The sequence below is a fragment of the Propithecus coquereli genome, unplaced genomic scaffold (genome assembly GCF_000956105.1).
Source record: "Propithecus coquereli isolate 6110/MARCELLA unplaced genomic scaffold, Pcoq_1.0 Scaffold299, whole genome shotgun sequence".
Classification (NCBI taxonomy): Eukaryota; Metazoa; Chordata; class Mammalia; order Primates; family Indriidae; genus Propithecus; species Propithecus coquereli.
This window is the reverse complement of record NW_012148607.1, coordinates 1,070,852-1,082,991: the sequence shown is the minus strand read 5'-3', so window position 1 is coordinate 1,082,991 and position 12,140 is coordinate 1,070,852. Positions and strand designations below refer to the sequence as shown.

The following is a 12,140-nucleotide window of genomic DNA, read 5'->3' as shown; positions in this document are numbered from 1 at the left end:
CACCTGCAAATCGCTCTGCCGCGAACGCGGAAGAGGCGGTGCTAGGCCCAGGAGGCGGGCCCGACCAGAGAGGGGCGTGAGGGGCGGAGCTGCGCCTGCGCCCTGATAGCTACCCTGGGGAGATGGGCGAGCTAAGTAGACTGCGCAGGCGTGATCGGAGAGGGGCGGGGAGATTGCTGGTTAGGGGGTGGGACTTAGCTCTTTCCGACGCTTGCTTTCCCCGGCGGAGGGACCGGGAGCTGGGAAGCGCCAGGAGGGAGGACGCTGGGCGCCGAAGGTGTAATTAACATTTACTGAGCGCTTATGCATGCCACGAAGGAATTTTTAAATGCCTTTTACATATGGGGAAATGCTGCTAGTCTTTTCTAAAGCAGCAACTAATTGTGTAAAATTTCTTTAAAAGTCTGGGTGCCAGAATTCCACTATGAGAGTTTCCCTTTGAGTAAAACATTACCCCAAGTATTTCAAAATTGGAAAAAAAACCCAAAACAACATTTTAAAAGTTCATTTCTTGGAGAAGAACAACTGTAAATAGATTAATAACTCAACCAGCCTCCCCACACTTGTTGCAGATGCGCTGAGAGAGGACAAGAGTGCTGTTTTGGATTTAATTCAGGTTCTGACTCAGTGTGTTTCCCTCCTTAGACGGAAGTAAACATCCCTTCCCTGCCTGGCTCAGGGTTGTTGTGAGGGTCTGTTGAGCAATGCTAGTTAAATCCAAGCCTCTTGGACTTGGACTTGCTTCCCATGATCCGCCTGACCAACGTTTGTTCCCTTTCCCGTTCTGGGCTTAGTGTTTTCGTCTGTATGATGGAAGGAGGTTGGGAACATTGAGGACTTTGCTAGATTTTCCAATCTGGGGGAAGGCTGGAGGGGGAAGTCTTCCTCCAAGCTTCTGTGTTCCATCCCTTCCAGAGTCCTTCAGTCCAACCTGAAAGCCCCTGTATATCCTGACCTCTCCCACCCATCCCGTTCCAGGCTCACTCAAGCTTCAAGTCTTTCTTCAGGCCTTGCTAGCCTGTTCCCTCTCTTTTCCCTGACTGTCTCAATAGCTAGCTGGTCCTGAGTCACTTAGGACCTATGTTCCAGGTTCTCAAAGTTGCTATGTCCCCCACATGGCAACCAAGTTCAATTAACATCAGATGAGGGGCCTATAGGGCTCAGAGGAAGGAGGGCTCCCCCAAAGCAGGTGGAGCTCCCGCCGTGCTTGTGGCTCATTTCTCTACACATGCCACAGCTCCTTGAGGGGTAGGGAAGAGAGTGGGAGCAGGAAACCTCAAAGAGGCTGGAGTGTTCATGGAAACCAAGGGTGGTGGGGCAACCTTTCCTCAAAGGTAGGTGCTGTGCTCCAGGGTGGAGAGGATGGCTTGCTTACTCCCTCATTTCCTGCTCCAAAGGTTGTTATGGATCTTAAGCCAACAGGAAAACAAAACCCAGCCTGGCTGCCCAACCAAGCTGCCACTCTACCTTCAATACATTTCCTCTCTCAAGATCCTCTATTAGGTTTTGCCCCATGGGGAGGGGGACTCTTTTCTCTGTATTGCTGAGGCCCCAGACCTCTCTTTGTTCTCTCCTCCTTTATCTCTACCTCTAAGAAACCCTCTCTGAATCTCTCAAAGCAGTTTTGTGTCAGCTTCCTGATATCTTTACATGCATTCCAGTTGAGAGATAAATCTATTGTCACTGCCATGGTGTATTTCAAAACGACCATGAGTCCAGACATGGACTTTGTAACAGTCTGAGCTGTCCAGTGACTGAGGAAGTAGTGAATGCTCTGTCATAGGACATGTGCAAACAGTACCCATTTAGAGTGCTGGCCTTGGGCCTCCTCGGATCAGCCGTAAGAAGGGGCAGCAGAGGGGGGGCCTTCCAGATAGATCCTAGAGCAGGGAAAGGAGGGAGGGATACTGGGGGCTGGGAGGGAGCCAGGCAGTTGGTCAAAGACAAACTTGACTCAACAAGCTATTGTATGTCAAACTCTTAGAATTGTACCTGACACACGGTGAGCATTAGCTATTGTTATTACTGTGAACGATTCACAGACTGTGAGTAATGAAGGGGCAGAGATCAAGCAGTCCTTTACTCCCACTCCTGATCACGAAATAGATGGGGAATTGAGGTCTAGAGGGGGAAAGGACTTGCTATGGAACCTCAGGGGCTGGACTGGACTAGAACCGAGGCCTCTGCCTCCCAGGAGAGCCTCTGCACAAAGCCAGGCTGGCTCCTCTGCAGATAGAAGGAAGAGCTCTAGGTGGGCCTCTGCTGATTCTTAAGAACCAAGCTGCTTTTCAACTCCTATCCAGGCAACCTGTAGGTTCAGGGCAATGGAATAACAGTGAGACCTGAGCCAACAGATGCAGGTGTCTCCTGGGGAGTAAGCCCCATGTCCTACCACCCCCACTTTAGCTCCAGCCAGCCACAAGTATTTTCCTCTTTTTTTTCACAAAACAAGGTCTTGCTCTGTCACCCAGGCTGGAGTATAATGGCATGATCATTGCTCACTGTAACCTCAAACTCCTAGGCTCAGGTGATTCTCCCACCTCATTCCTCCAAAGTAGCTGGGACTACAGATGGGTGCCACCATGCCCAGCTAATTTTGGGGGAAAAAAAAAAAAGGAAAAGAAAAAAAACCTTCCTGGAGAGACAGGGACTTGCTATGTTGCCCAGGATGGTCTCAAGCTCCTGGACTCAAGCGATCCTCCCACTTTGGCCTCCCAAAGTGCTGGGATTATAGGCGTGAGCCACTGCACCAGGCCAGTATCTTCCTCTTGAAGAATGGCTTCCTCTCCTGTAATTAGGGTTAGGACTGTATTGCCACTGTAGCTCCGAAAAACCACCAAGATTAAGGGGCCAGGATGAAAATAGCCAGTGCCAGGTGATCTGGCTGAAACAGGGAAAGATTCCCATCAGACTAAGTTCCCAGAAGGCAAGGGCCAGCCCTCTCCACCCCAAGGGTCCTAGCCTAGCCTGGTCTTCCCAGAGCCCTAAGAAAACCTTGGAGTCCCCACCCTGGAGAGCTGAGCCAGACATGACCACACTGACCAACTCGCCACATGGTCCAGGATCTCAGGACAAAAAGCCCTCCCATCCGCATTCTGGCCCCGCTCCTTCCACAGTCTGCCAGGAGCCATGTGGCACCCAGACCACAGCTTCCCACCAGTGGCTGCTTTAGTTTGCCTCTTTTATTTTACCAAAAATAACAACAATAAAGTCTTCCCTCTGTTTCATAAAAATAGATTTTCCCACTCCCCGTCCCCACAATCAGCCCTCGCCACAGCCTAGAATCCATCTTGCAAGCCACAGTCTGCCCTGGGGGACACTCCAAATCTCCTCACTCCAGAGCCTCTGGCAAAGCTGCCAGTCCACTCCAGAGGCAACAGAGGTAGAAGTCCCAGGCCCACCTGGCTGGCCCCAAGAGCCCCATCTGTTTCCCCAGAGGATAGGCAGCATCTAGGCCATCGAGCTGGGTGTGATTTTGGAGGCTCAGCTCAGGAGATAACCCCAGGCAACCCAAGGGATGGTGGGGCATTCTGGAAACAGGCTAGAAATCCTTGCTCAAAGCAGGAATAGTTGTGTCTTGGAGTAGGTCTGTCGAACTCTCTTTCAGTGCATCTCCGTGTAGCAATCAAAAGGCCCCAGGGTAGAAGTCAGGATCCCTGGTTTCTATTCCAGCGTCATGAAAGCCTCACTGTGAAGGCTTGGGCAGGTTCTCTCTCCTCTTCTCCTGGCTTCAGTTTCCTCCTGTATATATTACGAGAGTGAGACTGGATGATCTCAGGTCCTTCCTGGCTCTCCATCCTGGACTCCCAGATTGGAGGCTCTGGGAAGGCAGAACCCTGTTCCTGCCTCAGTTTCACCACCTGTGGGTCTGGGCATAAGGCTGGGCATGGAGGTACTAAGTAAAGGTGTGCTGAATGAACATCCCAGTCTCTCTGGAGACAGCTGTGTTCTGAGATCCAACCAGCTGGAACATCTCAGGGGTGGGTGGGAAGGAGGCAGGTACTTTTAGGATGGGTGCTCTCCAAGCCTGGAACAGTCTGGTCACCAGCTATATGATCCTCAATATCTGGGATGAGAGACAAGACTCTGGAGTTTCCAGTTGAAGTTCCACTACCTCCTTGAGCAGAAGGACTATTTTTGTGCTGGGCTTCAAATTGGAGGAGCCAGGTCTGTAGATTCTGGGTACTAGAGTGGAGTATACGATTCCCAGTTTAAGGGCCAGGGGACCTTTGTGGAAATGAGGGATCATCCCCAACCCCCAGGAGACTGTCTATAATCAGGCCCTCCTAGAGACAGAGGGGTGAGTGAAATGGCAGCTCTTGGGCATCTCTGGGGAACGAATCAGAACCTGTGTCTGTGGTGGGCCAGGGCTTTAGGAAGTCAGGAAAAGGCTTCCCTTCCCAACTCCCCCCAGCTCCTCAAGACTCACACTGATGGAAGATTGTAGCCTGGAAGGTTCAAACGTAGAGCTGCATGTACAGTCACAATTTGTGCACTTACACACATGGTCACATACACTGAGTGGGAACACTGACCTGTCATCACTCCTACAACGGTCATGGTCTGATGGTCCCCATCTCTTTATCTATCCATCTGTCCGGCCATCCATCTGACATTTATGCAGGGCCTACTGTATGCCAGGGAGGGTCTAAGGCAGCTTGCTCTCACAGACACACCCCCTCAGTCGGATTCTCACACACACCCTGGCATCTGTGCTCACTCACACACAGGCTGCTCACTCTCTTGTACCTTTCTTGCCATCACCTCAGCCACATCCACATTCCCCAAATAGGACTGGGAACCACCATGGAAGGGTCAAGCATCACAGAAGAAACCCTCTAGCCTACCCCACTCCCAGACTTGGTGCAAGAGGTTTAACTCTCCTTTCCTTTTGTTTGCCCACCTTGAAGCCCTCCCCTTCTCCCTTCACGAGCAATCAGGGAGACATGTAGGCAGACTCCTGAAACCAGAAGTCCACAGGATGTGGGTGTGTGGAGGGGTCCCTGGGCCTTCAGAGTCCTCTACCACCGGACTCCTGAGGCTCCGCTCCCCCAGCCACCCTGTGTTCAGATGGTCCATCCGACGGGCAACAAAGTCCAGGTCTGGCTCAGTGACAGATCCGCTCTGTCATCTCCCTCTGTAGAGATACAAGGTGGGGAGGGGTCAGTTAGAGCTCAGCCTGCCAGGCAGCCCCTTCCCAAACCACAGGGCCCAGCTGTTCTTCTCCCTGAGCCCTGCCCCTTCCCACCCCTAACCCCAACTCTAGGCTGCAGGTCTGGGTTTGTACAATGACACCTAATGAATTCTCTGTTAAAGTACAGAATCCATTGTTAAATGAATTGCCTTCCCAGAATTTATCCACTTGGGCATTGGAGTTTCTTAAAGCAGGCAGCCTTTGGATCTGAAAGTTCATAGAGGCTAGCCTTGGTGTGGGAGGGCAGTGGGGACCTGGCCTCACCAGTGGCTCCAGCTCCCGCTGGTCCACCAGACTGAACTCGCGGATGAAGTAGTAGAAGTGCTTGTAGCAGGTGTTGACGTGCGCCTCTGCGCCCATGCTGAGGATGCTGTCGAAGTGGTGGATGTAGACGTGGACAAAGACTCGGAAGAGGCGCGTCAGGATCTTGGTACAGACCTGCTGGAAGTTCCTGGGGAAGGGAACTCCTAGAGGGTGGGGAGGGTCACAAGTGGGGGATCAGCGTCCTGGTGACAAAAGTCTGACCAACACTGCTTTCCCACACACAGGCAGCCTTCGCCAGGATGGCTTCCCCCAGCACACTTCTCAATACACTTCCCTTTGGGAGATGCAGAGGGTGGTTTGACTTTCTCACACACTTTCCTTTTTAATGAAGCACACATGTAACTGTGCTTCTCCTCCCATGCTGAAGTACTCCTCATCTTCCACACCTTCCCATCGCCTGTGCAACCTTGTTGGGGGTCACTGACCAACCTTCTTAGACTACGATGGAAGCATGACCCAAACTCTCTCCAGCGATGTGTGCATCTACAGGGCCGCTCACATCACATCCTTGTATACAATTCCAAGGCGAGTTCATCAACATCTGGGTCCGTTTCAAAAAACCTGGGCCTTCAGGATTACATCCTAACTTCCCAGAATGGCATTGCGCAGGCCTTTCATGATCTGACCATGACCTTCCTCTCCAGCCACCCCCAACCCCAAGTCCTCCTCTTTCAACATTGACACAGCAGTCCCAGACCCCTAATCCTGAAAATATTAATTCTTCAAGAAATAGTGCAGATACCACTCATTCCTTCAAATAGTCAATATCACAAAGAACCTTCCATCTATGAGTCAGGCCCCATGCAGAGCCCTCTGCACCTTCTGCCTCTTACTTATCCTTACGACAATTCTGCTGACGGGTCTGACTGCCATGCTAGAGATGATAAGGCAGGGGTGCACAAAGGTGAAGCTGCTTGCCCAAGGCCACATAATTACTAATTAGTACAGACTGGAGGCAAGATTCAAACCTTCCTTGCACCCCTTGGAGATCAATGATACAGACTCTGCCTGCGGGAAGCCCCGGCTTTGTGTAAAAGGTCCAGTTTCTGCACAGCTGCCCATACTCAGGGTGGAGATCTTGGTGGCTTATGGCCCCTCCCTGCTGTGGCAGAGTCAGCCCAGGGTTAAGGCATCCACCCCTGGGGTCGCACAGGCTACCAGGCAATCCGAGTCCAGAGTCAGGTCCATTCCTGGCCCACCTGGCTCCACAGACCCCTTCCTCTTCCTCACTGCTCTCACATGGGGCTGAGCCCTGCCTCCCTGTAAGCCTTCCAGCCCAGCCCAGGTCCCTCAGACTTGCCCAGCCCATCTAGACTTGGGGTCCTGGACCCCAGGAGACCTGAGCTCCAGTTCTGAACCCCTCCCAGTGCAGCACACTTTCCCTCTCTTGGCCTCAGTTTCCTCCTGTGTAAGATGAAGGTACTCACTGTTGGGCATAACAGTGCAAGAAATGGCAGGCCACTGACTGGGGAGGAGCCGTGGACACTGAATTGTGACTCAGGGCCCAGCTTCCCTTAGCATTCAGACTTTTCCCTGCTGGGCTTGACCCCCCTGCCCCACCCATCTCTGATCCCCACAGCCTCACAGGGATGAGCCTGAGTTTGGGTGGGGGCTGGGCCCAGGTGCAGGTGGGGCTGCTGTGACGAACACAGTGTCATGCCTTCTCAGCACCCTGACCAACACCGCCCTCCTGCTGCCTTGGGGTGGAGAAGCAGGGCCAGGGTGACATCACTCATCTCCCTTCCCCACCCTTGCCTGCCCAGCTGCCCAGCTGAGATAAGAAAAGACCTGATGGCCTAAGCCTGACAAGGGAAAATTCTGCCCTCAGAGTCCCAGCCTGAGGTGAAGATACCATCCAGGTCCTACAACCCCCAAACCCCTCCCTTTCTCAGGGTCAGGATTCAGCAGGACCTCCCAGGAGGCTGGAGGTCAGCTCAGCCCAAGCAGGGGGACCTGCCATGAACACCTTGGGGCACCTGTTCTGGAAGGTTCTCAGAATCATAGTGTCTGTGGTCTTGTCAGAATGGTCCCTAGGGGGACACTCAAGCTTTGGACAAGAACAGCCCGAAACTGGCAGTCAGTCAGTCCTAGTCGAATGCTTGACCTTGAGCAAGAGACTTAACCTGTCTCAACCGTTTCCTTTTCTACAAAATGGGGATGAAAATCCGCCCCCCAAGAGTTGCCAGATCACACCACATGCCGCATCTGTGGCATGTGCTCCCAGTGGCTCCTCCCTCCGTGGCCAGGCCTGACCCTCGGGCGAGGTGGTGCTCACCAACACGTGTGGGAAAGACCTCCTCGTCGTTGATGAGGCCCTCGATCCAGTCCATGAGCAATGCCATGTAGCGCGGCGCCGAGAGCTTGGCTGGCCGCCGGTACTGGCGCTCGTCCTGCCAGCGGTACTCGTAGCGGGGCCCGCCGGCCATGACCGGGCAGCTGGTCTCGCTGCAGCGCTCAGCCATGGTGCCGTAGATGAGGTTGATGCGGTTGAAGAAGTCCACCACGTGCACGGCGATCCAGTCGTCGATGTTCTCGCCTGGGGGCAGCCTCACCACGCTGCGCAGGTCCAGGCCGGACTTGAGTGAGGCCTGTGCTTTCTTGTACAACTCAAAGCGCTGAGTGCCGGGCTCGAAGCGCTTCCGTGGCCGGAATGTCTTGTCCTTGGCGAACACCTGCTTCAGGCACAGTGCCATGGTCTGGCCTGGGGCTGGTATCCAGGGGCTCAGACCTAAGGATGCCAGGGACAAGGGCATGGGGGAGCCTGGTGGTCAGAGCCTCATCAACTGGGCTCTGATTTCCCAATACATCGTACCCCTCTTACCTCTCAGCTTTGCTCGACCTCTGCATGCTCTGCCTGGAATCTAAACCCTTAGCCCCTTGGTCCAGCGCCCAGTCCCCTGTCCAGGCTACCTCAGTCCCCCCTGCCAAATCCCCACAGCCTTCCCATCTTGTTTCCTCTCTGCTTTCATTGCATCTCGCCGAGGGCTGGGCCTGGCCTCCAAGCAGGTGCTCCTCAGACTTGCTGCTCACCATTAGAGAGGTCTCAGAGGCTCCCTGCAGGCTTCATCCAGGCCCAGGAGACAGGGGCCTAGATGCGATGACCTCTGGGAGCCTCAAAGGCCAGCTAGTGCAGCGTGGGAGAGCCTGGCTGCATTGTGCTGGGGGGAGGGGGTGGGCCCCAGCCTTCGGCTTCCTCTGGGATATCCCGTAGTCCATCCGGCCACCGGGGATTCCCAGGGAGCAGGAGGGACTTTTCTACCAAAAATGTCCTTTCCTTTTTTTTCACCCTTAAAGAGGAAAGAGGCCTCACGTGACCAGCTGGGAGGCCTCTGAGTGTGGCTGCAGGCACTGGAGGAGGGGGACGGTGGCAGGCCTAGAAGGGTGTTGCTTCCTCTGACAATGGCAGGAGAGACCTCCCGTGCAAACCAGCCTCCTCCAGCCCCAAATCTGAACAAGCCACTGTCCCCTTCCCCTCCACCTGACACGCAGTAGACATTCCTACAGCACCTACTATGTGCCTGGCACTGGGAGGTAGGAGAATACAGTCAGATCTACCCAGCTGGGCCCATCCAGAACTCAGACAAATTTGCTTTGTCTTGTAGAACTGAAGGATCCCAGATTCAGAAGAGACCTCTGAGGAGTGGGGAAGGCAGTGATCAGAGACCCAGGGTTCTAGTCCCAGCACCACCATTGGTTTACTAGGTGACCCCTGCAGCATCATGGATTTGGCCCATGCAAATCCTGGGTCACTCTGACACAGCCAGGTTTCTGAGACTCTCAGGGTAGTTATCTTGCCTCCCCTGTGAGCTCTTGGGAAATGCAGACCCAGATATCTGCTGAGACTGGAATTTAGCCACAAACTTAGCACTGACCTTGGCCCCATACTGAGCACCAAGGCTGAATGTAATCTAAGCACTGAGCTCTGGCTGCAGGCTGAACTGTGACCTGAGCCCTGGTAGGTTTGAGCCCTGGCCCTGGGCCTGGCCCTGCAGTAAGCCTTGACTACAACCACAAAGCCTGGGCTTGACCTCTGACTGGAGGACACTGGAGCATTTTCCCTCCTCACATCTCTGATAATGCTGGGACAGGATTAGAGAAGGGAGAGTGGGAGCCAGGTGAAAATTGAGTATAACCAGAGGCATGGCACATACGGCAGGGGGGTTACTTCTAGCAACAAATCAAACTAGGGGAGGAGATGTTTGCAACAGGGGTCCTTCCTTGTACCCACAACAGGCAGGCTGGATGGGGACAGTCAAGGAAAATGAAAGGAGTCTGGAGAGTAGGGACAGGCTTTGGCAGGATCTTTTCCTCTTAAAAAATCCTCAGAGATGCAGAAGATCATCTTTATCCACCCCAACTCCTCAACTTCCCACCCAGAGAAGTCCCCTGAGCTTCCTGAACAAAGAGGAAGAGATTTCTACACTTCACTTGCCATCTCCATTTTAAACTCTGGTTGGGGCAGGTGCTTCCAAAATCGCTCATAATGCAATTAGGTGGGCTTCTGGGGCTTTCCACCCTCGCATGGCCCCCTTTACTGACAGTTACAAACAGGCCTTCACCCTGGCATTCAACACCACTCTACCTTTCCTGCCCCACAACCTACACCAACCACCCTGGGCTTCTTCCTGATCCCTGAACACAGCCCCTACTCCCCTGCCTCTGTGTTTTTTTATGCTGGTCCCTCCTCCTGCCTGACCACACATCCTCAGGTTCAATGCTACCTCCTCCCACATCCTCCTCTACTGAACCCAGATCTCCTTCTTGGGTGGAGGCTGCCCTGTGGCCATTGCCGTCCCCACCCCACCCACAGCTTAGAACAGGGCCTGGCAAAAAGTCAGTGCTGGGCCTTTAAGAAAAGCTTAGACCCAAATAGCCCTGAGAAATCAACCAGCCCATCTCACTTGTACAGATGGGGAAACTGAGGCCCAGAAAGGGGACTTGAGGAGCCTGCATTCACACGGCAAATTACAAGGAGAACTAGGAACTGGGATTTGGTGGGGCTCGGCCCATGACAAAGAGTAAAGGACCATTTTCCTGCACTGGCTGGTCACTGGTCTGGTGGAGATAGGGAAGTAGAGGGAAGTGGGGGGAGAAGGGAAGCATCTTGCCCACCAAACAGCCCAGCCTGCTTCCTGCCCCCACACACTGACCCCTTCAGCAAATTGTGTGTCCTGACCAGTAAGCTAGAGTTCCATCTTCCTTCTGTGGAACTTCAAGGCCTGGGTCTACTCCCAGGAAGTGTGAGCTTGGGGGTGGGTACAGGGCAGGTGGCTTCCATCCAGGCCTCTTACCTCTCCCCACTGCCCCTACCCCCACGCCTTCACAGAAACACTGCCGTTCACCCACCTGGCCCCATTTCCTAATGTTGCATGTCCTTTTACTCCTAGAGTGGCCAGTGGCTTGCTCACTCCCTGGGTGGGCATCTGGGCTTCCCAAATGAAGACCGCAGGGTGACCCAGCCTGTTTATGACGTTTAGTGTCCTGCCAGGACACACCTCCACCCCCTGGGCCTGGCTCAGCATCTGGGCCAGAAGATGGCCCCAGATTGACCCCAGAATCCAGCCTGTGCCACTCTGCAGGGCAGAGATCGGAAAGTAGAGGCGAAGACTCCCTTCTCCCCGCCCCCGAGGCACAGGGCCTCCCCTCACGCACCCGCCCCCAACCTCCTCCTGCACCCCCAACCCAGCTCTCAGGGCCAGACAGGTCGGCCTTAGGACCCAGAGGGCCCGCCGGACATTTCCGCTCCCGAAGACACGCCCCCCTCCAGACGGACACCCCTAACCCAGACTTCTCAAAGCTCGGAGTCTCGACCCGGCCTGAGGACAGTGGCCAGCCTGCCTTCGGGCAGAGATCGCCTCCGGACGGTGCCACGCCGGGACAGCCGAGGAAGTGAAAGCGGAAGCAAGGCTGGGCCGTGTGCGCGGCGGGGCCGCGGGAGGCACTGGCGCTCACTCACCGGTCTCCTCGGCCGCAGCGCTCGAGCCCCGCTCTGGCCGCGGGGTCACATTCCCCGCGCTGGCTCGCCCTCCGCCTGCCAGCCTCCTGCCGTGCCTGTTCTGTCGCCTGTCCCTCTGTCCGTCCGCCTGCCTGCCCTGCCGGGCCCGCGGCCGCCCTCCCGCCCCGAGGCGACGCCAGCTCCGCCCCGGGCCCCGCCACGCTGCGGCCGCGGGGCGGGCAGGGGCGGGGAAAGGGGGCACCCCCCACCCCCAATACACAGACACACTCCCGCCTTCCCGGAAAGTCCATATCGAGCTCCCAGCTTCCCGTTGGGCGAAAAACTGAGCAGCCCGCCCTCTCGGTGTCTCTTCGGACCTCCACCAGAGGCAGCCTCTGATTCCTAGACTGCAAAATGGGGACAAGCCCAGCTTCTGTCTGGAGCAGAAACAAAAGAACTGCTAGATAAATAAATGGTAGTTACCTTGCCCTCCTGGAATCATTGAGTCCCTGAAATCAATAAGGGACCAGGACTGCCCTATCCCCTCCTATATCAGCTCCTGGCACATAGCAGGAACGCAAACCCCACTTGATGAATGAATGAATGAATGAATGAATGAGTGAATGACTGAATACCTTGGGAATCATGAGCTGAGTCCCTCACTCCTGAGGGGACTGGCCCAGAAGA

The 12,140-nt window shown here is 54.7% G+C and overlaps 1 protein-coding gene across 1 annotated transcript; it reads right to left on the bottom strand.

Annotated features, from left to right (window-relative positions):
- Positions 1-3,170: 3,170 nt before the first annotated feature.
- On the bottom strand, positions 3,171-11,631 carry MOB3C (MOB kinase activator 3C). The gene is made up of 4 exons (XM_012649049.1): positions 11,475-11,631; positions 7,794-8,246; positions 5,459-5,661; positions 3,171-5,137 (listed from the first exon to the last, which is right to left on the bottom strand). The coding sequence occupies exons 2-4, from the start codon at positions 8,209-8,211 to the stop codon at positions 5,108-5,110; spliced, it is 651 nt and encodes a 216-aa protein (XP_012504503.1). The 5' UTR covers positions 8,212-8,246; positions 11,475-11,631; the 3' UTR covers positions 3,171-5,107.
- Positions 11,632-12,140: the final 509 nt, after the last annotated feature.